The 22,531-nt window shown below is 42.6% G+C and overlaps 1 protein-coding gene across 1 annotated transcript; it reads left to right on the top strand.

Moving 5' to 3' along the window:
- Positions 1–1,511: 1,511 nt before the first annotated feature.
- On the top strand, positions 1,512–19,494 carry LOC115325588 (solute carrier family 26 member 6). The gene is made up of 14 exons (XM_040499431.2): positions 1,512–1,839; positions 5,441–5,551; positions 6,937–7,049; positions 7,458–7,622; positions 8,215–8,370; positions 9,795–9,874; positions 10,852–11,005; positions 12,214–12,327; positions 12,482–12,559; positions 12,821–12,916; positions 13,654–13,760; positions 17,812–17,881; positions 18,416–18,525; positions 19,404–19,494. The coding sequence occupies exons 1-14, from the start codon at positions 1,512–1,514 to the stop codon at positions 19,492–19,494; spliced, it is 1,773 nt and encodes a 590-aa protein (XP_040355365.2).
- The last annotated feature ends 3,037 nt before the right edge of the window (positions 19,495–22,531 follow it).

The raw sequence follows: 22,531 nt of genomic DNA, 5'->3' as shown, positions 1-22,531 counted from the left end.
TAATTTTCACCTCGTGTCGGACGGTGAGTTCGATCGGAGTTGCAAAAACTATACTCCATCATTTCCTAACCATACGCGACTTCGTGTAGCGATTAATTATACTGGATGTTTATACCGCCGTACATCAGCAACAGTTTCAGCAAAGAAATCAGCATTAACGGATATGAAATCATGGGTGTATTAGACTGGCATCACCATAACGCCCCTTTCACACCGTGTTAATACCGGGCGTATAATTCGCCCATACACCCTTTTTACACGATTTCAGACGCCATCGCAATAAGCGAGGTCGTAAAAAGGGTGTGGAAGGGATGAAAAACATCAGCACACCCTTTTTACACCCATCGATATTCAAATATCGGGTAAATGAAGTGTAAGAAGGGTGTTTTTCCTAACTTACACCCTTTTTACACGATTATGGGTGTCATAATGTTTAGTGTGTATGTGGCATTTATGTCAGTGAAAAACACATGTCAGCAAGAGACTTTTTTTTTCCTGCTGACAATTTCTTTTGTTTTTAGAATATATGCTACAGGTGGTCATAGCGTAATTTCTATTTTGGACGATATTAGGCTTAGGTGGACGTCAGTTCATAAATAAATTCTGTCCTTCTCTTTTATTTTTGATCCAGGTAACGTCACTTTTCACACTTTTGCGTCCTATCTCAACCGCTATCGTCCCATTATTACGGAGTTTGAAATTTCTGTAATGCGTAGTAACATGCGCGGGCCGAATAGTACCCTAGTTACACAAGCGCTCTCAATTGTCACTAAGCCAACGATGACTGGCACCTCCCAACTACCACTGAGCTCAACTAAGTCGTCCGGTGTTACGGCACATAGGCCTAACAAACCCGGTTGAGATGCGCGTCACAGGACACAGTTGAAACCGAAACGAAACCAAAACTGATGTCCCATTACTTTTTTTTTTTAAAGTGATGCAGTGAATTACAAGGACAATTTTTATCCGTTATAAACGTTAAAGATAAGATTAACTTTTTTTTCAGATTAAAGAAACGATAATCAGAATGTTTCACACGAGTTCAAGCAAGGGAGGCATAACGAAAGTTTCATCGGCACCGGCACCACAATGGCCACCCTCGCCGAGATTTGGCTTCTCCGACGTGCCGTGATCGTTCTAGCGGCAGCTGTGGACACGAATCGTACCTCTTCCGACAATATTTGCTGCTGCGATACTTTCTATATACCTCCTTCAATTTCCCGCAATAGTAAGTGCACATGCTTCGCTGGCGCTGGCCATACATCTTTAGCTCTATTGGGGCGAACATCCATCAGTTAGCTGTGGTATAAGCCAGCTCAGTTGAACTCAATTATCGTTAGCGTCTCAATGACAGTTGGCGCTGCCGTGGAACTCCGTCCAATTGCGATTAAGTCAACTCTCGTTGGCTTAAAGACAGTTAAGAGCGCTAGTGTAACTATAGGTCTAACACGGTTCTTGTTCTTACAAACGTCCGGTACACGTCAATTCTTGTAGCAGCTGCGGCGGCCGCCATGGCACGTCGCCTCAGCGAGTCGGAGATATACGGCAACCAGAATGACTACGCGCCATCATCAACCGACGGTCACGGCACCACACGACGGCCGGTCTTCACTCAGCCGCACTTCGAAAGCGAATTCGACTGCATCCCCAAGGACAAGACAACGTTTGGCGAGAAGTTAGTGGACGCGGTGCGCAAGCGATCGCAGCCCAAGCAGTTCCAGAGGCGTCTCTTGGATCTCTTGCCCATAATTGGCTGGCTGGGTAACTACAGCATCAAGGGGGACCTGCTCGCTGACGTCATCGCTGGGGTCACAGTCGCCATCTTCCATGTGCCTCAGAGTGCGTGCGTAGGGTTTCGGTTTCGGCCTTGGGTCGAGTCGGTTACGGGTTAAATCAACCTGTGCACATGCCCTGTTAACAGTTTCCTCCGTTTCGTTTGATCACCACTTCGATCGAAAAATATCTTTCTCTTCCTTCGTGGAACGTCATTACGGTCTGATGGCACCAACGCAGCCATTGTACCCGAGTCCAATGCCGAGCGTCGTTCTTCGACGCGTTGATTGGACATGGGTCCCAGGCGAATGCTGACGCTGCCTTTGTGTCCAATCGTCCCTCGATCTCAGTGTGATGCCGTCGGAATTCTAGAGCACAGGTTTTGCTTACGTGTTGGTTAGGTACAGAATGTATGCATCTTTCCCGTGCTTATCACACAAGTGAAAAACTGCCGAGTCACCGGGCTGTGTGCACATGCGTGACGTTTGCATGCCGTTATGCAGAAATCTACTTCTGGGCATGTTCAGAACGCGTTCCACAGCCCACTGCGCAGAAGGTTCTCTTGGAATGATTTACTACAGCTTGGAATTCCAAATTTTGAAAATGCTTTATATCTTTTTGTTTTAATTTTACACACTGGAAGCAAACTAAACTTACTAAATTTCTTTCGAATGCTTTCTTGTACTCGTGTTTTTTTTTTTTTTTTGTGAAATAATAAATTTACGACTTAATAAAAACCGCAAGGTATGTTAAACTACCATACTTTTGCAATTTTGGTTATTTTTTCACTTTGTTTTCGATAAAAATAACTCCGCCTTTGAACTTAGAAATTGCGTGTTTCTGGATGCGGTGAAACTCTATTTAAAATAAACACAATTATACAAAGCGGTGCCTCTGAACACGATGATACCTGAACCTTTTCTATTTTGGAAGTGATTTTTAACTTTTTAAGGTCTGTTCACAAACTGGCAACCCCTTAGGACCCAGTGCCTTTAAACCTGCTAAAATTAGGGGTGTCGCGAACCGGCCGAGGTTCGAGTTCGACCAGGGTCGACTTTTTCGAACTTTTAGTGGAAATTTCAACGAACCTTGTATTGAGGTTCGACTCGTGTGCGCATGCGCGACAGGCTGGCCAGTTGGCTTCGGATTGGATGGTGATGGCTAAGGGATGAATTAAGGGCACCACTGATTGGTTAGTTCAGTTAATACGGTACAAAACAAATTATGTTATCAACTTCTTTACTGATTAGATTCGGTTTCTTTTAATTGCAACCCTTCATAAAGTAAAAAAACCCTTTGTATAAAAAAAAATCTCCAAACCTAGACATGCTTGTATTAAGGTCTGGCCACACTGTCCACAAAGTCGAACCGGTCGAATCTGATGAAAAGTTTCGAAGGTTTGTCGAACCGGTTCGACCCCGTCGAACCCCGAAAGTTTGACCTAAAAATTCGGTTCGACAAAAGTTCACGACACCCCTAGCTAAAATCTCTTACGATGAGAGTAGAGGAGCATATACAGTTACTCTATATGAAAGAGCACAATGGCGCCGTCTATCGGGGAACAGTGGAATGCTTGGTGGTTTCGTATACTTATTTCCCATTTCTTTCGAGCATCATCCTTTCTTCCTTGGCTTGAAAAAACTTTTACCAATGTTATAAATGACCAATTTCCATATGCAATATGCACATTTGACCTAGCAAATGCCGCAAAACGCTCACTCTAGTGAAATGCACCTCCAGGGTAACGGCTAGATGGCGCCAGCGTGCCAGGGCGTTCTCTCGTTGTTAGAGATTTTAAGAAGTTTTAAGGGCACTCGGCTCTAAGGAGTCGCAAGTGTGTAAACGGGCCATTATATTCTTTGCCCCGTTCTATAGGGGCAATATAGCCTTCATGAATGTGCAAAAACCATTCAAGTTTTAGCATATGGTTTCATAATTTCCTTTGGGTTTCCAAACCTCTCTATATAAATTAAGCGAAGTCGTTAATCCAGTAAATTGTCTTAGGAGTGAAGAAAACGAGCGATAGATTCTGTCTGGTGTCTGCCAGACGTCAGACGAATTTCGATGTCTGGCAAATATCAGACAACTTTCCAGGGAACAAAAAAAAAAAGAAAAAACTCAGCATAAAACATGATGCAGTTAAAAATATGTCGATCAGTCAGAAAATGTTTTATTGAAAAAGGAAAATGGTCGACCTCTCTGCGCTTGATTGATATAAACTGAGAGTGTGGGGATGCCTGTAAGGAACAAGGGGGGGGGGGGGGGGGGGGGTGATGAAAAAATTGTTGAGATGAAAGGTGCCCGCCGACTTGATATAGCCGACGAGAGAGTCGAGAATTGCCTTTCGATGGTTCGGTGTTCCTACCGCACCATCGAAACCATCAGCCCACTTTCTGAAACACGCTGGCTTTTCATTATCGGGCGGGGCATTGATTGTGATCTCCCTTTGTGAAGTGGAGAAGGGACAGTCTCAGAAGTGCGCGCTGCCGTTGCCAGGACCTTGCACGATATGCAGAGTGCGTCCAGGGCCTCTTAGGTGCGGATGTCCTCAAGCTTAAATTTTGCCTTTTGCGACGGAGTCGTCGCTGTGTTTGTACGGAGACTCGGGTGCACACACGCTACCCACTGGCTGTAACGCTCGGACGGAAGTGGGGTGCTCGGCAGACACTCGATCAAAATTAAAAAAAAAAAAAATATAAAAAAAGTTTTTGCGCGCGTACATATTTTACAGCCTGTACAGAGAAAGAAAGAATAGAGAATGATAAGAAAATGAAAAACAGTGGAAAATCAGGACAAATTACCACCTTTCTATATTGTGCGCTACCTGGTACAGCTGCGGCGCCAATTAACCTCGACCCTACTCGGAGCATCTCATGGGTACGAATATTGCGTCAGCGTTCTGCGTGGAATCGGGTCCAATCCCACACCACGCGCTAGTGGCGATGCCCAAATATGGCGACGGTCAATGTCTGGGGAACTAGTGACCGAGTGTGTTAAGTAACGCAGCGCAGCTCGAAGCACGTGTACCGAAAGCTCGCGCCGCAAAACCCAGGGATCCTGGGCTTCATCTCTACCCCTGCCCGTTTCGATCTGGATGAGTATCGCACCGGCGTTTGTTTTTGTATCACTACTGTGTGGTTCACGCCTTTAACGTGCATCACGCAGCAACCATGCATGATCTTATACCGGTACGGTGGTGAACCAGATCGCAAAAGCATGGTTCACGTTAAAGGCAAGCAGTCGTACTACACTGGCTAAATTTATCATCTACAGCGAAGACGTCACCCGCTGGTGCAGATTCATTTCCGGTTTTCTAAGCACACACATACACACAACACTACGATTATCACCAATGTTGCTTAGTAATCTTTTAATATTTATGTTAAATGAAAAGGGAAATTTGTTCTATAAACGTTTAGGCAACTAGAAGTTAGTAATAAATGAATTGATCAGCGTCTTACGTGACCAATTCTGCCGGTGCAGTACGAATGCTAGCCTGGGCTCTTTAACGATAATCATGCAGCAGCAATACACGATCTTACGCGGGTACGGTGTTGACCCAGATTGCAACGGCAGCTCATGGGATCAAACCCAGGAACCCTCGTAACGGCTCGACGTTGCAGCACCATTGTGCCGGAGATACTGACCTTTGTGTGTTATGCCGCAGGTTTTGGGTACGCCATCTTAGCTGGTGTTCCCGCAGTGAATGGTCTCTACACAGCCATGTTTCCCATGCTCATGTACGCGCTCTTCGGCACTTCCAAGCAGCTCTCTATCGGTAAGAAAATCATCCTTCGCATGCGTGCAATGTTTCTTTTAATGTCTTGTAAATTGCAAACTATAAAGGCTATTTTCTTTTTTCTAAAGCCCTACCAACAAAAATTTACGACAAACAAGACAAATCATAGATTTGTCACCCAAAAATATAACACGATGAAATTTATGCACTAAAGCAAAAAAAACAAACAAAAAAACAACGTGTCAAACCCTTCCCTCCTGCTGACGAAAACTGAAGTTGAATTTCTAAAATCCGAGATAAACCCATCTCTCCGATTTGCACTTTGCATTTCTTATCTCCCCTTCTCTCCCCTTCTCCCCCTTTTCCCTCCTGGGTATAGTCGGCTGCTCGCTATTGAAAGTTTACTTGTCTGTTGCTAGTTGAAAGATGTGGTTGTGTTGTCCCTGTTTTAAATGTTTTATTCTTTCTTCATCCATGACTTGAACCAACACGCTCTCCTCCCAATCATAAAGATCTCTACAGGGAGTAAAAAAGTGCTTTAGAGATTTACATCCGTGTACACCCTTTCAATTCCCGTATTTCGAGTAAGATACCCTTTATAACTGTGAAGTCAGTTGCGGTTTTCTGGAGCACTCTTCATTTGTTCAGGGATCTAAAAAAGGTGTAGAAAAGGGCGATGTGAAGCAACATTGTACCAGCTTCTATCAACTCTATTTTTAACGTCCATATTAAAATAATATTGTGTTTATCAGTGCATTTTATTAAAGATATATTTCTTTAACTTTAATTATTAATACATTATTCAAAACACTCCTCGAAAAAATATTATTGTTGCCTTACAAATTAGTGAGGCAGTTTCAGGTTCTGTAAAGGCCTTTCAGTTGTCGGGTATAGCAAACAGCAGGATCATGATTCGAGTCTCAAGCGTTCCTTACTGCGTTTATTGATAACCTCTAAAAATGTGTCACAAGTGTATGTCGCGCTTTTTGTTTGGGAACTTGTTGCTCGTAAAACCGTACTTTAACAGTGCTGCCACTCCAAGTTGTGCAGGCGGAGCTGACGTCGACTACTTCTGCGACTACCTTACGTTTACTGTTTCACCTATTTCATGACACAGTTAGTTAACCATTGGTAGTGCCATTTTCCAGAACAAGATGTGGCCATCACACCACATCGCACACCCTATACCGACTGCCCTAAATGAACGTAATGCACGATATGTGAAATTAAAATTCATAAATATGTAACTAGTAGGCAATGTAAAAGTAATGGCATTTCATCTCCGTTTAAAAAGCCACTGTTCTGATTTCATGTAGTTGTTTTTATGCGGATTACCCTTCTCAGGGGTGATACAATGCCATTGTATTTTGCGTTTTCTTTTGCCAATGGTGCAAGTATGGTCGTTCATCTGTACCTTTGACTAGGGGCCTTCGCCGTCGTCTGCATGATGACCGGGACCGTGGTAGGTCAGTACGGCTTGGAGTACGGAGCGGCCAACGTGGCGGCAACCCTCATGTTCTTCGCTGGCATCTTCCAGGTTTGCAAATAATTATATAGAACAGGATATGACAGAAAACTGAGGCAGTACAAATTTTGGGCTAAAAATGGGCTTTTGTCTTGAATTTAGGGCCCTTTAAAGGGGCCCTGCAATCATATTTAAAGGGCAACTCCGCTCAATTCCGAAAAATTTGGGCTTACATGTGATTCCATTTCACAAAGCACCACTAAACAGCTCTACGTCTTCGGATTCGCGAAATGTAGAATATTATTTGTGCAATCGTAATTTAAACATCAGCTGATACCGAAACCGAAACTTCGGTTACCACAATCTATCATGTTCATCACTACAATGTATGCGTTCTCTACCATACTTTATTCTTCGTTTAATAAGAAATAAATCGTCTTGTGTCCATGGTGTTCTTGTGTGTCGTCTTGCGTCTTGCAGCTGTTCTTCGGCATTCTGAACCTGGGCGGATTGAGCGTCTTCCTCTCGGAGCAGTTCGTGAGCGGCTTCACGGCGGGAGTGTCGGTCCACATTGGCTCTAGTCAGCTGGGAAGCCTTTTCGGGTTCGACGTGGGAAACTTCTCCGGACCGTTTATGCTCATTCGGGTGAGCCGTACGAATACCAATTGAAAACGCATATCTTAAGCTTCTGGAAAATGGAATTCAATTGTATGATTTAATTTTTGTCTGCATACGACGTTGAGGAAGCGCAATCGTGCATCGATGCCATTGCAAGAATAACTCCCCAATGTCAAAACCGCAAAGATTTTTTTTTTTTTTTTTTTGATGGGGGAGGGGGGGAGGGGTGGTTACTTCATGCATAATGTGCAACACTCGTTGATTGGATCTTCGAAAGCTGCTGTTAGATATGACTGGTTTCTGGCTGATCTGTAGTTTATCCGTGATATGTCAGTGGTTTATTCGTGATTTATCTGCGATTAATCTATGATCAATCAGTAATCGATTCCCAATAAAATATTGTCTGATACGTCTCGTAAGATTCTGTATAGGGTTCATTTAGCGATATAGGTCAAAAACGACCTCTCATTAAACAACAATTTCTCTCTCTTTCTAGAAGAGCAATTGTGTTTCAGCTTATATTGATTGACGCATGTAGGACGTCCAATATTGGGTCAAATCAAGCTTTGACCGGAAACAAAAACAATAATGGGCGCTCTTTTTTTTCTCTTTTTTTTAGATTTACATCTCTTTCTTTGGGAAGATAAACACGACGCACCTCCCCACCTTGGGCCTGTCCTCCAGCTGCGTTTTTCTGCTGCTCCTTATCAAGCTGGCGGTTGACCCTTTCGTTGAGCGCAAAATCAGGATGCCCATTCCAACTGAGATGATCTTGGTAAGCCTTGTTCCTGCATAGCAGCACTAGTCGTGACCACTAATACCACCGCTAATAAAATTATGTATTTTTGCAATAGCTTCTGAAACAGCGTAATCTGCATAGAGGGATGTTTAACTATACTCTTTTTCACTAGTTTCACATAGCGAAGTTCAGGTTATGGGCGGGAGACAGGGTAAATCTCCTTTTGGGCGAATTTTGACTTGGAGGCTAATCTCCGACTCGCCCAAAAAACTACGTGATTGATGCACAAAAAGGGGTCTCCGGTAAGGGGGATACCTCCTTACCATCTCCTTCAACTGGTTGCGCTACGTTTTGTTTCAAAAGTCTGCATATACATTCTAAATTCTCTTGGGCAGTTGTAAAATGTTGTTAACATTGATTCCTAATTTGCTGGCTCTTAATGTAAGCATACTTTTTATTATTTATTTCGTTACTTTTTTACTTACCTGTTTTCTGGCCTTACATTTTTTTTTTTAAATCTAGCTGGTCATATTATACATCAGCAGGTTTATGCACGTTGTTTTGAATGACTGTAGTGTACCATCACAAGTTGCCCAACAAAAACTGAACAATCTTAATAAACATTGTGTTACGGAAACATCGGCTTAATCGGAAATACATGAAATTGGCAACTACAAGATATTCCATTTTCAGGTCTGGTGCGCAGTGTACCGATACTGTTTTTTGCGCTTATATAGATGCAGGGGTAACCCGCATATGGTTGGTCTAAGCGGTAATGGTGGTGTTTCGTTTACAAGAACTTGCGTCAAGCTTTTATTTTTTCGCTAGGGTTGAACTATTGCAGGCGGCATTTCGCTTCACCCGATTAAAACACACGATATCAATAAAAAAATAATCACTTAAATACGAGAACGGTGGAGCAAAACAGAATTGTGGATGTGCATGTAACTCCATCAAGCGGGTACGGAGTTGGCTCCGTTTGATTGCTTAAACTTCTCCGATCGCACCTGATATACCACATTCTCATAAGTGTCTACGTTCGTATCTATCTCAGTACCTACAAATGAAGTGGCACCGAAAAATTATATTTATTAAATTGTTCATGAAATTTTAGCGGCTTAGCATCTGTTTCACCTATCTGCGCGCATTAATATACATAAAAAAAGGCTTCGAAAACACGAAAGTTCGTTACCTTATCCGAAGAAATTTGGTCAACTACTTGGGTTGATATCGCAGCCGCAAGATATTATATTTGCTTGTTGATAACTAAAGAACATCACTGGACACCTTTGTACGAACCTGCAACCACTGCAAAGTTGTTAGATCCAGTTTGACACTTACAGCCGAAGGTTTGCTTTTAATTACATCATAACATTAACTATAAATTTTTGTAAAACATAAGCTTGTACCTAGTGTTTTATGGTGAGACAATGTGAATGCGCCTTTCTTTCTCTCTGCAGGTAATCGCAGGAACACTCCTTTCTCGCTACCTCAACCTAGAAGATAAAGGATTTGATGTCATTGACGACATTCCTGATGTGTGAGTCCGCTTAAAATTGAGTGACACCACATATTTAAAAAAATGTGTATTCATAGTTCTTTAACATCAGCTGTTTATTACCTGTACTGAAATATGACGGCATATGTGCCTCAGCAGTTAAGGTGCAATATTGTCAGTGATTCATACACGATTGTGGCCCTGGGTGTTTTAAACTGCTTCACACATTGATATAGTTATACGAATATATACTGATATAAGGACTATTTAAACAATAACCTGCACAAGTTTGTTTCCCCATTTTTACAAGATAAAACAAAAAAAAACATATTTTGTCTCAGTCACTTTCATTCGGGAGATTAGAGTAACTTTTGTATTCACTTAAGCTGCGAAGTTCCTTTAAGGGAGTCGTCCGCCGATACCCGTAACACGGTCTGAATGTCCTGCTGTGTCAAAGCGATGTTCAATCTTATGCCCACGGTTTAAAACTTCACCTAATACACTTTTTAGCAATTTAATGCTCGGCTCCAGGTGTGGAGTCACGCTCAAGCATAACAACCCCATCTTTTCGTGTGTCTGTTTGCAGCTGCTGTGTGTATAGGCTCGACACTAGAGCACCCCCTATTTTAAGGAATATAGCATGTGGGCAGGTGAGTATTAAAGCGCCCTGAATCTTTTATGACGTCCACGGTTACCGTTCTGCTCTATAACAAACATCGTAGGGTCCTCGGGATGACTTCAACTCTAAGGCTTTCTGTAGGTTCCCTTGAATCTTCTTGCTATTACAGTCACTGTCAGCTTCAAAATTGTAGGATGTGGCCCATTATGTTCACACTTCTTATCTCATGATTCGTCCCCTGGCGTTCTTATTGTCTAATGCCAAATCTTGTTGGTTGCAAAGCGATGATAAGTTGCGCAGAACTCGCCACGCCCTACGTTCGTTATGCTATCTGTGACAATGCTCCGAGTGCCTTCATGTTTTGAGTGGACATTTTGTGTATTTTGTTTTTCTCTCACAGTTTCCCTACGCCGGCGGTGCCTGACCTCCGAGTTGATTTGGTGTCCAAGGTTGCTGTATCTGCCCTGACAATCGCCTTGGTCAGCTTCGCCATAACTGTGTCTTTGGGTCGCATCTTTGCTAGGCGTCATGGTGACGAGATTGCGCCCAACCAGGTGAAGTCAATTCATAGTCGCCTTCAGTTTTTCGCTTCATATCTCAGGTTTGTCGCACCTGCATATTTAGTGTCCGTAAGCAGGAGAACAATGATGAGCCCCAAATTATCAAAGCGACTAAATGGGCGATTCTGAAAAAAATATTTGGTGGCTATTATACGTACCGGTACCATAAGCAGGTGCAACGTTCTGGTCATCTATCAACATGATTACGCCTTCCCATATCCTTCGTCTCAACCTCAATCGTCTCTTATATGAATCGTAGCAAACGTTTGGGCCATGGACATTTTGAAATATGCCATCCCGGGGTTTAAGACATTCGTAGAGTAGAGTATCATATATCGATGGTTCTGCTTAGGTTTCCTTAGTTTCCCTCGCTTCCCTTTGGCTCTTCTAAGCAGGCTGCACAGCAAGGCATGTATGCAGTGCCTTCAACGTAAATACCATTTTTAGTGACAATACAATGACACGTATTGGGGGAAAATAACATAATACTCCGTAAAGAAATATTTGGTTTTCAACTAATTTTACTATAATTTCAAGAAAATAGGTTTGTTGGCAAATTTCCCCAGATATCAACAATGTTATCCATAGGATGTGCTTAGCATCAATTAAGGTGTGGTACAGGATTAACCCCTAGCAATGTTATGACAACGAATTAACAGTATAACACTTAGAATATTTATTTCGTGCCAATATATTATTTCAAAGAAAAACAAACTACCAATTAAAGGTTTGTCCAGGTGACGAATAGGGTCCTCCACAAATTCATCCACCGCGAAGTGTCAAATAAAAACAGCCATATGCTTGAATCAAGCTAAGCCGCCGTTATTGACCGTTAGTAATTCCAGCTTAGATATCTGAAACTTTTAACCCTTTGAAAGAAGATTTCTTGTACAGCACCATATTTTTGGTATATTTGAATGCTTTTATTTTAACTCTTCATCAATAAATGGGGTGTCGTTAATTTATCGCTGTAGTGGAGCCACGTGATTGGTGTAATCCGTTAGTGATATGAAGCCTAAACGGTGATATACCTGGATCATTGCCCATTCTCAGAACCTTCTGTATTACTCTTGTGAATTTTAAGGTATTCCAGAATTCTTGTTTTTCCTCGCACTCCTAGGAACCTTTCCGCAGGGTAACGTCTAAGTATCTTCATTCAATACGTCGTCTCTTAGCGTTATTTTACTGTCTGAATGTCGTAGGAATTTCTGGCACTGGGGATGTCTAATCTCTTCGGCTCCTTCTTCGGCTGTATACCATCTGGTGCGTCCGTGCCACGCAGTTCAATTCAAGACAACGTGGGCGGTAGAACTCAGGTGAGGCTTTCGCGTATAATGTTTTGGTCTGATCATTGCTTTATTAAAACACAGTAGGCAACGTAAATATAGCAATTCAGGTTTTAAAGTTGCATCTGAAACATGGTGTCAAAAGCCCTCCACCATATTGCTTACCTTTTTGTTGTCTTTTCAGCTCGTCAGCCTCATCAACTCCGCTTTGATTGCCATTGTACTTTTGTATCTTGGGAGCTACTTAGAGAAACTGCCAGTGGTAAGACACTTTTTTTACTCTATTACCCAATCAACACTTGCCGTTTGCTTTCTACGATAAAGCTTAAATAAAAAAGCAAATGTCTTCATCAAAACGAGAGAATCACCTCTGTTTCTACTGTTCACTTCATACATTTCTAGCTAAAAGGGTAGTTTTAGTAATCTATGCGTGTTCTTTGTTCAAACCTGTGAAGTCGCTGTTTGACCTGGCAAATGTTAATTTACAAATAATATATCTTGTCCTTCCGTCCTTCCTCTTTAGGCGGTTCTGGCTGCAATCATCTTTGTGTCTCTGAAAAAAGTGTTTATGCAAGTCCGGGATTTCATTAATTTCTGGAAGTTTTCTAAAATCGATGGAGTAAGTTTGCTTAAATATATTTGCCATTAATAGCAATACATGTGTTCCCCTTTAGAATAATTTCGCTCCGTGGAGGGTCCTTTTTTTATACAGTGTAGTTCTAGTTCAGCAATGTTTTTATCCTTATTCCTTTCTAATCCCTGTACGTTTTGTCACTATTGTACCGATACATATTTTTCTCGTTTAACCCTTTATTTCCTGCTAAAACCCAGTTGTACACAAATAAGTCAATAAATCAATTTATACGTTATTGTCGTCCGAAACAGTTCGAAGGCTTCATGTGGATTACACATAGACGGAATGAACAGCAAGAAGAAAAGAAATCTAATAAGACAACACCCTAGCGAGTGCTCATCAGTATTTCGCATTTATTCAGCATTTTAAAAGAGACTAAACAACTCGACGTCAGTAGTAAGCTCAACTCGACGTCAGTAGGTTTGTTTTATAAAAGGGGAGGATGGGGGTGGGGGGTTTCAGTCGTCTTTAAAAAATGTATGGGGGAGGAGCGATCACCCCAATTTGTTTCTGTGTTAGTGTTTTATGCGTCTGTGACAATCTGCATAATGTCTTCCACATGATGTGCACATCCAAAATTGAAATTTCAACCTTCGGTGGCCCCTAGGCTGACAATTTTCCAATTTCATACGCGGAAGGTTACGTGTATGAGTGTTGCATTATCTAGTTCATTCACTATTTATTTTGACAGATTTTTACATTGTGCCCTGTCTCTTGCACAGTACGTGTGGCTGGTGACATTTTTCTCAACTATCATCCTCGAAGTTCAGCTGGGCCTGGTTATCGGGGTGGTCTTCTCACTACTCACACTTGTCTACAAAATTCAAAGGCGAGTTTCACCGCAGTCAGCATTCATGGTATTCGCGTGTTTAAGTACGTAATTTCAGGCCTTCACTCGATTGCTTCATATTAGGATACACCCGAGCGTTAAGATGTTGCCCAACAGCGAAAAAAAAATTTCAAAAATACCAGAAAGGCGGGGGCGATACTCGAAGTGAACAGTGGGAACCCGCAGTACACTCCTGATAGTTTCTGCGGAATTAATCATGTGATACTGGGCCGCAAACGATAGAAGGGTCAGTACAGTTATTTTCCCACTTTCGCCCGTTTACCTACGTACACTCCGTCGCCTCCGTCGTCTGCTACAGCCGGTTCTCTACACCTATTTCTCAAAACACTTTGCAGCTTCGCTAGAGGACGCTGCAAGTCTTCCCATGACTTTTTTCTGCGAGCCTGCATGGGACGAATTCACATTTTGTACACGTGATTGAGCTTTCAGTTGAAGCAACAGTTAGCTTGACGGCATCTATACCAAAAGGTTTTTTTTAACTTCCATCAATCGTAATCTTTTCTTATTTAGCACAGAAGCTACCCCATCCAGTATGAGTTGATTAGACAAAGCAAGTAGGAGGTAGCCGTCGTGCGCATGTTATAAAATTACAAATGCCTGTTAGGTACCAGGTTTGATCTGTTCTTCCGGTAAGTTTTTTCGACTGGCTCTGGTTTGCTCTAAAACGTCAATGGTACTTATTAGCTACACCCTTTATGGGCTATGTTTGCCGCAATAAACTACCTTTACCGTGTAGAGGATGCGCGCTACTTTAAAGCCAGACCATTGTCTCACTGCAAAGCCATTCAAAAATCAGATTTGGTTGTATCATGAAGTTTGGTGCCTAAATCTTATATCCATCAACTGTTTAATATTTCACGCAAAAAAGGTGCAGAAGAAAAAAAAATATTTTTTTCATTATAATTGTTTTTCTGCAATAAAAATAGACGGAGGTAAAACAAATGTAGGCGAAATTGACTTAAATCGGTTTTTTGATGCAACAATGCATCAAATGCACCGTATATACCGGGTGGTTTTTTTTTTTTTTTTTTTCGTTACAGATTTCTTTTTGAAAAAGCCATGAAAGCTAACCTTATGCGGTTTGTGCGAGTGAGTTATACGCCCAGGGGGACATTATTTAGGTGGCTAATCTTTGCGATAAGTCGGCTAATTAATTAAAATTCACTGATTAACATTTTAATGAGTGAAAATAAACATGTGGTTCGAATTAGAAACTTGCTGAGCTTCGTCCAAAACCCTTAAATCAGTAAATTTAAAAAGAGTTTAAGCACGTGAGAAGCGCAGTAGTGCGCTGAAGCTACCACTCGTGGAGCAGGTACAAGGCTGGGGCTAGATAAGAGACGGAGAAATTGCGCGGGCGCCTTACCGAAACCACAGCCTTGTACCTGCTCCACAAGTAATAACCTTAGTGCACTACTACGCTTCTCACGCGCTAACTGTCTTTCTGAAAATGACTGATTTAGTGGTTTTCGATAACGCTCAGTAAGTTTCTAATTGGAACCATATGTCTATTTTCACTAATTAAAAAGCTAATTAGTGAATTTTAATTAATTTTCCGACTTGTTGCAAAGATTAGCCACCCCATAATGCCCCTCTGGGCGTATAACTCACTCGCACAAACCGCGTAAGTGTAGGTTTCATGGTTTTCTTTAAAACAAATCTGCAAGAATAAAAAAAAAAACACCCGGTATATTTTTTAATCAGTTACGGTCACTGAAAACTATAGACCCTTTCAGGCAACAATTCATGGGCGCCGCCATCTTGACGTCACGTGACCCTGCCGCCATAGCCGCCCTTCAGTTTTTCGCCGTTCCTCCGGGTTATGTGCTGCACCGGAGCTTTGTTTTCGCGTTCTTTTACGGTCCGCGTTGAAATCGTGTGTTTTCTTTATGTCTTTTCGATATTTCGGGCTTTCATTTATTCATTTGATATCTATATTTCAATATAGCTCTTGTATTTTCTTATTAATGAAATGGAATCGGACAGCGAATGGATCGACGATACAAGAATATGGCTTCAGAGACCATGTGTTCATCCCATTCCAACATTTTTCTCGCTAATAAAGGGCAGTCAACACCATTGCGACATATGCAAATTCGAACTGGCGCAGTAAGGCGATCCAGTCGTGCTTCTCCCTGAATGTGCGCGCTCGCTTCCGTAAAGCCGACCCGCATGTAAGCGATTTTGCGTGCGACGAGACGAGCGACGGCGACAACGACGAGAGTCAGCGACGAAGATTTCTCACTCTCGCCTGTTGCATTGCTCGGTTTTTTAAGTTTCTAGAAAACGTCGCTCACCGTCTTGGTCGCTTGCTCCCGTCGCTTCCATGCGGTTTGCCTCGTCGCGCGACTGGCCGATCGACAGCGAAGCGGGTCACTGTGGCTCGTCTCGTTGCTCGCCGAATCGCTTGCATGCGGTTTATACTTAATATCGAGGCGCCAATGGTTCAATGCTGTGTGCATGGAAATTAATTGAGTATAAACCGCATGTTAGCGATTTGGCGAGCAACCAGATAAGCGACGGCGACCCGCCTCGTTGTCGCTCAGTCAGTTGCGCGACGAGGCAAACCGCATAAAAGCGACGGAGCAAGTGGTCAAGACGGTGAGCGACGTTTTCTAGAAATCCCAAAACCGAGCGATGCGACGGGCGGACGGTGAGAAATCTCCGTCGCTTGTCTCGTCGCACGTTAAATCGCTTACATGCGGGTCGGCTTTACGGAAACAAGCGCGTACATGCAGCGAAAAGCCCGACTGTGATAGCCTTACTGCGTGAGTTGCAATTTACATATGTCGCAATAGTGTTGGTTGCCCTTTATTAGCGACAAAAACGTAAGAATCGGATGAACTTACATGGTCATTGAAGCCTCATAATCTTGTATCGTCGACCCATTCGCTGCCCGATTCCATACCATAAATAAGAAAATACAAGAGCTATCTCAAAATATAAATATGAAATGAAAATCCTAAATATCGAAAAGACCTATTGAAAATACAAGATGTTAACGCGGAACGTAAAAGAACACGAAAACGAAGCTCCGGCAGCACACAACGCGGAGCAACAGCGAGAAAATGAAGGTCGGCTATGGCGGCCCGGAAAGCGCGCGAAGGGCGCGCCGACTGGTGGCAGCTCGAGTAACTGACTCGCTGAAAGCGTCTATACGAAACGCAAGGTGTAACCAATCATAAGCACCTTCTTATCTCTCCGCAGACAATGGGACTCGGTCATTGTCCGATAAGAAAACCAGAAAATAAATCACGATGCAAAATGTGTGAATTAAATAACACACGCCCTGCGTATCTTGCTTTCTCAGCGAAGATAGCATCATTATCGGACACCATCTCAAAATACACTAAGTTCCCGAGAAACAAGAATCATGTTGTTTGGCCCGGTTAAATAAACTACGCATCGCAGAAACATCAAACTCCGTGAAAATGTGATGCTAGCAGTTGGGATAGTACGCGAAAATTTGGGAGCGAGACGCTACCTGGATAATCGGATAACTGAGAAAAATAAATAATTTCTTTATGAGCCGACGTCCACCTAAGCCTAGTATAATCAGAACAGAACTCGACATTGTGGACGTTTGGGGGATTTATATCATTGGAATCCACGTGTCAGTAAGAAAGGGGATATTGTTTTATTTCTTACTTACAAGTTCTGTGTAACTGAAATACAGGCTACAGGCGCCCACAATGACATTTCTCGTTATGACACAAGTATGCTTAGGTGGACGTAGGTTCGTATAGAAATTTTGCTTTCCTCGATATTTCTTTTTTTTTTTTTTTTAATCTAAGTAACATTATGTTCTCAAACTTTCGCGTTCTATCCGAACCATTAGCGTGACGTTCTCACGGAGTTTGAGCTTTCTGCAAAGCACAGTTTATTTTCCCGACCCGAAAAATGCGGTTCTCTTCTCTTGGGAACTCCGTGTATATTTATGTTCAGATTTAACTCTAAACTACAAAATCAATGCACTGACTGCAAAAGCGAGGAAATATAACACTAAAAAACGTTTCTTCGACTACTCTAGGCCTAAGACCTGTCTCCTGGGCCACATCCCCAACACGGATTACTATGTACCCCTCAAGAAGTATGGAGTGGTAAGAAACACTCTGAAAACATTCTATAGGTCTGGTTACTACGCGATAAAAAAAAAAGAGTTTTATGCCTTTATTTTGGATGCGATTCGACGTTGTCAGTCAACGTTATATTCACAAAGATTAAAGTGGAGTGAATCTACGTCCATCCTGTACCTTCAAAAGATAACATTGGCTTACTAGAACCCTAAAAAAAAATCAGCTATTTCAAAAATATTTTAATATGAAGCAGTGTAACTATACACACTGACCATTTAATAAATTCAGGCCGAGGCTCATTATCTTCGCTCTTTTGGCTTAATTATTTCTTCTTCCACGTTGCTATTTTATAACGCCACGATCTAATTGGCTGGTAAGTGATAATTAGAGGCTTAAAACTCGCCAAACTCTACGTTTCTTAGGCTGACAGTGATTATCTCAGATGTCTACAAATGTTCGTTCGTCGCTGTCACTGGCTGTTTTCAGCACTTCCTTTTTGAAACCAACTTATTCCAGTTTCTTTTTCTCCTTTTTTTTCCTTAATTTTTAACTTTGAAGGCGAAAGAAATAGGTGGAATTAAGGTATTCCACTTCGGCGGACCTCTGCATTTTGCCAACGCCGAATTCTTCAGGGCGGAATTGTCACGCCGGACGCTGGTTTCTGTCAGGTTCGTATAATTTCAAATTTAAGGTGTCTACCACCCGACGGACTTATTATGTGTTACTGGTTCTGGCATTGTCTTGTCATCGGAACGCCTGTTTAAAGGGGCACTGAAGTCATTTTTGAAAAAAGGTCGTTTTTGATCTTATATTCGTTAAAATGTGTTAGTTCCAACATGTATCCAGTCCTATATTACATAACCGCCTATTCCATCTCAGGGCAATAGAAAAATATGTGGACTTTTATTTTTCTCGCGGACTAAATTGTGTGGACCAATGAAAGCCCTACAATACGCGCAAACTCCGAATGATTCTATTATAACTCGTTTTGAAGGGTCTGATAGGTACGTACACAATCGGATAAGACTATTTTTCTTTTTGCAAGCGAGAGCGAAGCCATCGCTTGCAAGTAGCCGACGAGCGCCCTTCGTCGACCACTTCACTTGGCAGAAACTTCTTCCCAAAAAGGGCGGGTCGCGATTTTTGAACACGCTTTTTAACAAGGAAATAAGCTGCGCATGGTTGTGGTTTCGGATGTCTTGGGATGGTTAGAGCGTCTAGACTGAGTTGTCACCACAAACGGGCGATCTCAATATCGACTTCAGCGCCCTCTTGAATTCCAACGCCCCCTCTAAAGTTTCGAACGCACTCCTATCACACGTTCAATAGTGCACGTCGATAGTTTAGTAAAAGCAATGTATGCCTCATTTACAATTTTAGGGAATGGTAAGTGTCTCAATTTTCTTTCTTCCTCGTCTCCGGAATGCCTTCCGATTTGTTATATCTTGTGAACTTCTTCGAAATCACAATTTAATTCAGTCGGTCATTGTAGTGTGTTTTATTATTTTACGTGCGTTAACCATTTCCATTTTCATTTGCTTTCTAGAAAGGTGATTGCAGCACGGAAGAAAAATGCAGACAGGACCCCATCACTTTTTCGTGTTTGTATATTCAGGCTTTTTCGCATGACTGCATGATAGTCTACATAAAACCTAATGAATATTTTTAAAAAAAGTAAATCACCTTCCAGCTTAAAAAAAATTAATACATTGGTAGCAACCATTTTTCTTCAAAGCTCAATAATACATGAGATGCATTATAAGAAATTGGTGAGAAAATTGGTGTGTCGCGTGACATATTTTTCCCGCTAAATTTAGCGGGGAAACTGAGTGGTCAAAATTACAGTTAGTGCGTTGAAAAGCATAAATAGTCGTATAGGTCACGTCACGTGAGGTCAGGTGACGTCGATTTGCCCCACTAAATTTAGCGTGGAAACTAAATTGGTGTCTGGGTCACAAGACGCGAATTTTCACCGCTAAATATAGCGAGTTACTGAATTGGTGCATTGGTCACGTGGCGTCGCTTTCCCTTCTAAACTTAGCGGGAAAACTGAATCGATGCCTTGGCCAAAAGACGTAAATTTCCCCACTAAATTTAACGGGAAATTGACTTGACGTATATGCCACATGCCGTTAGTTTCCCTAAAATGTATAGGTCACATGACACCACATTCCCGGCTAAATTTAGCGGAAAATGCACAAGCAGACAGACGGACGGAAGGACAGAAAAAGCTTTTGGGATTTGGGGAAAAGGGGTGGGGAGTGCTTGTGCTTACAAAAAGATTGAGGGTTGTATTGCTTCAAACGTTTGTGGATTACGAAGCTTGAAGTTCATTCAGAAAGCATAAGCCGCAGCAGTCGCTTTGCTCCTACGTCATGCAAAAGACACTGCAGCAGGCATAGCTGAAGAAGAATCTGCCGACACGCTTCAAGTGCATTCGAAACGTGTTCCTTTTAAACGTGTGCGCACTTCGAATATGCCTGCAGGCAGTGTTTGCGTGACGGATGTGGCAGGACAGACCTACAAGGATGTGACGCGCCTCAGATCATGTCTTCAGACTATCTTTTTGCGTGATGTAGTAGCATTCTGATGGCGGCTGTAAACTCCTATTCATGTGCCCCGCATTGCAGCGGCTTCGTTTAAGCTCCGGTAAACGGACACTGTCAAGTATGTTGAGAACTGCATTTCGCATGCCGTCCTCTATTATCCGTTTCGCCTTGCGATAGACCGGAGGGGGCGCTACTGGCCATCGAATCCAATCTAAGGCCGTGTGTCAGGTAATGCGGAGAGCGAGTCGTCTGCTTCTTGTCCAGAGGCTGCTGTGACGTCAGAACGACACCGAGTTCTGATTGGCTCTGATTGTAGGATAGTGGGTAGGCCTCAAAACAACCTGCTTTGAGGTCTACCCACTATCCTTCAATCGGAGACAAACAGAGCTCGGCGGTCTGACTTAACCACAACTGCTTAAAAGAAGCAGACGAACTTGCGCTTCGCATTGTGACTCTGATGACTCGTAGCATTCGCTGCGTTCCATCGTGTTAGTGAAACGGACCATAGGCATCGAGCGAAATCTATGTGCGTCCAAACGACTCTTTCCGGCGATTCATGCGTAGCGACCCGCTCGCGCAGCTCAACCCCGACGAGACTACTTCGAGCTCCGAAGTACTGGCCGTCTCCGCGACGAGCAGTCCGTCGAGCAGCATGAACAGCGTTAGCACCCAAACGACTTGGGACGGCACGTCCGAAGGGAAACCTTCGCAAGAAGACTTGCCTGACCACATCATCCTCGATTTCTCTCGGGTGACCTTCATCGACGGCTCTAGTGCCATTGTCTTCAAGCAGGTATGCCGTGCCCGCACCTTGCGGACACGTCTTTGTCGTGCATATGGTTCCAGTAGTACGTAGGGTCGCTGACAGCTCCAGAAACGCAGGACGTGGGTTATACATGTCTTGCATGTGATGTCACACGGCACCGTACCAGCCGCGACAGCTCCGTAGCATGTGCTCATGTGCCTCGTACCTTCTGCAGCATACATTTCTCAACATCGAATTTGTTCTTTATTGCAAGCCTTGCGGAGAAGAACAGATTCGATGATGCCAAATGGATGCTGCAGACAAGGTACACAGGAGCCTGGTATACCGAGCAGCGGCGACAGACGTGACATCAGTGCAAGACATGTATTGTGCTCGCGCGTTTCGCTTCGCGATTCGATCTTCGGTGTTCTTATGAGCACATTAAACAATATCAGTGCCTGCGGAGGGATAATAAGGCGCCTGGCACTCAAATAGACGCTCCGTTTTTTTTTTTTTTTTTTTTTCATATGTAATTGAGTATGATAAGAAGAAAAACGGTATCAAGTGAAACTGCTGATTGCTGATACTAAAAAAAACAAATCGCCGTTATTTTTACTTTACTGAACACCTTTTTAATTTCTACCAACATCTCTTAAGTTTGTTCTTCTATGTAGGTATTTCGATCTTAATTTTCGTAAAAGGTACTCCTAGCGATTTGCGCGTGTGTTATATCAAAGTGTTAATTTGTTCTTTGTTAGTCTGAATTATGCTATGAGGAGTCTTTCCAAACTTCTTGACGCAGTTCATTGACTTGATAGGTTTACTGATACCTTGTGTTTTCCTTAATTGAAGGGTCTGCTTTAGCATGTTTCCAAGTGAGGAAAGAACGTTTCTTGGTGCGTGTGTATAGTACATATCGAGAAGACATCAGTTACGCGATTCTTAAGCGCAGAGTTCTTGCTGTCTCCATATTTAATGTATGTAGAGCTTTCGCACCATTGTATTAAGGTATTACCGTCTACAGATGGATACCTTACGTCTAAAGCTCTCAAGTCTGTAACACGAAACTCGAACCAAGAGTGAATCTTTAGAGCGCAGTGATTTCTCACGTTGGGTGTTGAATACCCGTGTCACATTTTTTCAAAGCTAACCCCCTGCTAGAGTTACCCTTACGGTCACTCTAACTTCCGTTGTCGCGAATCGGAGAATAATTTATCAAGTATCTTTTATTATTTACACTTGATGGCAGGTTCTCAATGAGTATCAAGAAATCGGCATCGGACTTTACATCGCCTGCTGCTCAGGTAAGTTCCCCGAAGCTTCAGTGTGCCATACCAGCAAACCACGAAGGCTATTTTATTCAGTGTATTTTGTTTCTAG

This window comes from Ixodes scapularis, unplaced genomic scaffold (genome assembly GCF_016920785.2).
Source record: "Ixodes scapularis isolate PalLabHiFi unplaced genomic scaffold, ASM1692078v2 PGA_scaffold4__175_contigs__length_147842914, whole genome shotgun sequence".
NCBI classification, from domain to species: Eukaryota; Metazoa; Arthropoda; class Arachnida; order Ixodida; family Ixodidae; genus Ixodes; species Ixodes scapularis.
This window is presented reverse-complemented; position numbering and strand designations above follow the sequence as displayed.

What these genes read in the sequence shown, in the direction of transcription:
- LOC115325588 (XM_040499431.2), top strand. Translation starts at nt 1,512, where the DNA reads ATGGCACGTCGCCTCAGCGAGTCGGAGATATACGGCAACCAGAATGAC. An exon ending in ACGTGGGCGGTAGAACTCAG is followed by an intron (nt 12,328 to 12,481) that starts GTGAGGCTTTCG and finishes TTGTCTTTTCAG; the next exon opens with CTCGTCAGCCTCATCAACTC. An exon ending in AGTTTTCTAAAATCGATGGA is followed by an intron (nt 12,917 to 13,653) that starts GTAAGTTTGCTT and finishes TCTCTTGCACAG; the next exon opens with TACGTGTGGCTGGTGACATT.